Source organism: Phaethon lepturus, unplaced genomic scaffold (genome assembly GCF_000687285.1).
Source record: "Phaethon lepturus isolate BGI_N335 unplaced genomic scaffold, ASM68728v1 Scaffold48954, whole genome shotgun sequence".
NCBI classification, from domain to species: domain Eukaryota; kingdom Metazoa; phylum Chordata; class Aves; order Phaethontiformes; family Phaethontidae; genus Phaethon; species Phaethon lepturus.
In genome coordinates, this window is record NW_010536450.1 from 453 (window position 1) to 4670 (window position 4218).

The following is a 4218-nucleotide window of genomic DNA, read 5'->3' on the forward strand; positions in this document are numbered from 1 at the left end:
TAGACTTCACAATTAATTGTTTTTCCAAGACAGAGAAGTAAGTCCTCAGAGCTCTAGATGTACCCTCTTCACTCTAGTTCCAGAGTTGATGTATACAGAATTACTCCGTACTACACGGTACCCCTAAACCACAGCATTCCTCCACACTTCTGAGACATGCAAATTATCTACACCTTTTTCTGCAGAAGAATAGTCCATGTGATTTGCCTATTCACCTACTTCTAGCTTGACCTCTGTTCTAACCTGCACAGAGTCTCTCCCGTGTGTTCTGACATTGCTGCTCCATAACGGAGCTGCTTCTCCTACAACAGCAGCAACGCTTTCCCGCTCCATTACCGGCCTCTCAACTACTGAAAAATAATCCATCAGTCAAGTATCAAAGAAAATAGTCAAAAATCTGCTCCTTGAAAGAAAACCAAATTTTTCAGGATGTCCCATTTACACACAGAAAAGTCGGTCTCCTGGTAAGCAAAATGAAATAAACACAACAGTGGCAACTTGTAAAAGCGTACATACACTGAGCTATCAAGTTGATGTAGAAATCCCCTGAGCTGACAGTTAAGGACTTTCTTCGGTCTTTGTGACAAAAAAAATCAGAAGAACAAATATGGCATGAATGATACCATCAGTTTATGCTAGCTGTCACAGTATTTACTGTGAGACAAACTTTTACAATGCAATAACAAGCACAAACACCTATAACCCATACAGCAGAAACTAGCTACTTTCACTCAATCTACGAATGCTGCCTCACCAGTCCTTGGCATCCAGGATCCTGGATTTATAAATATACAGTTACCATTTGCATTATGGTTGCCTGGGTATTTGTGAAACACTATTCTCCATTTCAGCTGTTACTCACACCTCCCTTGCAAGTCACTTGCATCAGCCGGGCATACATACAGCCGTAGTGGGGATTACGCTTTAGAGCTGGGCCTGCCCAGTTCTTCATGGAAATCTTTCTTCTAGAGGTTTCCGATTCACATTTAAGTATTTGAAGGCATCTTCTTATAAACTCAACTTTCATCCCAGACAGTGCTGCAGGAAGTAGGAATTGTATCTCAGGTGTAAAAGCATCTCTTATTGAATACGATTAGATACACGGCACAGCAGACTACTCGTTTCCTTCACCTGGGGAGCAGCAAGAGCCACATCAGGGGCCGTCAGTGTCAAACCTTCTGCTTAATATTTATTGATGCCTAAGATTCGAACGCCATGCAACTGCGGCAGCTTGGGGATAAGCACGGTCAGGAGCGAGGTTGTGTTGAGGATAAAGTGTGTTGGGTCATACTTTGTGTAGAAACTCGCCAGGAAGTACCTATGGGAGAAAAGGGAGCAAGCTTAGCTGATGACATCCTTGTCTAAAAAATAAACAAAGCATAGCTGAAAAAAGTGCTTTAGTAATCAGTAATATCTCACTGGTTAACAACTGATCTATTCCTGTATTAAATATCTCACCTGAGGTTCTAGAGTATCTGCAGCAAAATCATGGACTAAGTCTCTTCCCGTACTTCTCAAGGTGCTAAAAAGCAACTCTCAGCTAGTAGTTTCCTCCAGCACTTCTCCCCGCCCTTCAACTTGGGAGTCTCTGACTTCAGCAGCTACAAGCTTGATTTACGATACAGGTCTTATAAAGTGTAAGATCTGTTACCAAAGTACTCGCAGTTCTGCTACCCTAACAAGCTCAGTGACAAAGCATTTGACATTTTTCAGTGCAAAAATCATTTATGCTGAGCACATCTGTGATTGGCGTGATTTTAAAATGTTTCCCATCCAGCAGATGTTTCCAGCACATTTTACTTTTTATCCAGTCCACAACCTGTTCAACTGCAAGAATAAGGAAATGTGCCTCAGAAAATCCTATTCACTACCAACTTCTTCATGCTTTGAGGCAATAATTTCATCTAGTTCGTTGCAAAAACTAGTCACAGAAATGAGGCTACCAGTTTGTTGGGTTTTTTCTTTTTTCCAGCTTTTTTTGCTTTTTTCCAGCAAAACAGAGATTTTTATTCAGCTACTTACGCATTATTAGTGCATGAAGAGAACCATACACCAGTGTTATCAATACAAAATTCTTACTGGAAAGGGAGAATCCCCCCAATCTTTGAAGAAAAAGATGGGTTGTTTTTTTTTTTTTTTAGGAGTTATATGTATTTTTTCAGTTTCTATCCTTTGTGAACCAACTTTCTAAACACGATGCTGGATCTTCCCTTCCCCCAACACCCTGCCATGCAAGTGGACAACTTCCTTCAGGGAAAAACAGAAAGACTTTAATTTAGAGTTTGGATATTAAATACGTATCTGATTTCCTTTAGTTACACAACCAAACTTTTGTCAACAGAGACAGGCGGTGTAGGATTTCTAATCTATTTACATAACTAGTGTAAACAGAAAACAATCTGTACAAAGCAAAACCGACATGCCAAATCCCAGACCCCATTTAGTGAGGACTGCCACGCTCCTCGTAACTCACAAGTTGCAATACAGTTAATAAATGCTGTCATGTGCTAAAGGCAATTAGTTTAGACTTTTGATATTTATGACTTATAATCTCTTGAAGAACTTCAAGAGTTAACAGTAAGTTTTCCTCACAACATTTTCTAACCTTTAAAACCTGCCCCATTAATAACTGTTGACAAACTTCAACTTCAGTATGTGAGCTGGAGTGTCAGCAGCTGCAGGAAGAAAGATTTTTGATTATATGGCCTGGAAATACGTAGTCCCTACCTCTGCGATGCAAAAACAAGCAAGCAAAAAGAGAGAAAACACCTTTAGAATATAAATTGCAAATCATTTTGTTCCAGCTTTTGAAATCATGGGTTTATGATTCAGTTAATCCATAATACAGTTTTGAACTCACAGAATTATAGGAGAGATTGTGAAGAATTTTCTTGAAGATGTAAATTGTACTCCGTAATCCAGTTGTTCCCAGTGTGTTAGTAGCCTAGCTTTCCCCTGATCAGGTGTTTCAAAAGGAGTTCCCTTTACTGCATGCAAAAACACATACATTCCCTGGGGAAAATAAAAAGTGAATACAGTGGCACTTTTAGCTGTATTTTTTTGCAATTGCTACATTGTTCAATGCATTGTAAAAAAAGAGAGAGAAAATGAATTCCCACCCAGAAGAGCTCCTAGCCTGAAATGACAAATTATCGAAGAGGAAGGCAGAGACAAGAAGTGATTTACCTGTTTGTGCAGTCAGTAGCACAGTCTGAATTAAAGCTATGTGACATCTGATCCACTGCCTTGCCTTCTACATTAGGTGGCAAAAATTGCATGAAATCAACAGAATTTTAACAAGGTTAACAGTGTAACAAGTTTCAGACTGCCGATTTATATTAACACTTTCCTAACACAGTGTTAACTGAGTTATGAGGTAGAGTCTGCACAAAGCAAAAATGCTATCTATGAATACCGGCAATATCCAAGAACTTTTGAAAGCTTTCTCAGCCCCTCACCAGCTTCAAATACTTAGAAGCCAACTACCAGCAACCTGTTGAACACCATCTGTCCATCTCTTTGCTGCTTCTCCTTAACCACACCGGACTTTCTTTATGACTGTTTCTGTTTGATGGGAGCATGCCATGTCTGGTCTGTTCCGAAAGATCCATTTGGGTCCACTGATTTCAGATAGGGGAGTCTGCTCTCTGCCAGTTTTAACAAACATTTGTTTTCTATCAGAGAGAGCACGCCCAATTCCAAGCAATAGTCTCTATCAGAAAATATCAAAGACTTCCTTTTCTTTCTCTCAGGTTCGTTCTTACGCCCATACAGAAATTGTTACAGAAAGCTTTATACAGAAAAGTCACATTTCTTCTGAATTCTTATAAAAGGAGGTGAAATTTGAGCGAGTCACTTCACATCTTCTTCCACTTCTTTTTCGAAATGGCCCCCTGACCAGAGGCCTATTAACCTAAGAAAATTAATTTGCTTAATTAAATTCTTCGATTCATGATGTTTGCAGCGTATCAGTTTTACTAAGTTAACCAAAAAGGCACTTTTAGGACAGATCCAAATGCTTACTACACATTTTACTTTGCACTGGTACTTGCAGGAAGGACCACCAAAAATGCTTTCAAGGTCAGCTAAGAGTTTTCCATTAGTGGAAATCCAAGATTTTTTTGTTCATCAAATGATTCAAGGATTTATTTCCGAAAAAGTGCCACTTAAATGCTGAAATATCCAAAAGTGCAGTTTATACTCATCTTCTAGTGTTCC

At 39.3% G+C, this 4218-nt stretch overlaps 1 protein-coding gene across 1 annotated transcript; it reads right to left on the reverse strand.

Annotated features, from left to right (window-relative positions):
• Nucleotides 1-862: 862 nt before the first annotated feature.
• LOC104615971 (ORM1-like protein 1) lies at nt 863-3012 on the reverse strand (the record flags this gene model as incomplete). Its single annotated transcript, XM_010286159.1, has 2 exons — nt 863-1318; nt 2861-3012. Coding segments are annotated over 2 exons (288 nt in total), but the record flags the coding sequence as incomplete, so codon positions are not given.
• Between the last annotated feature and the right edge of the window lie 1206 nt (nt 3013-4218).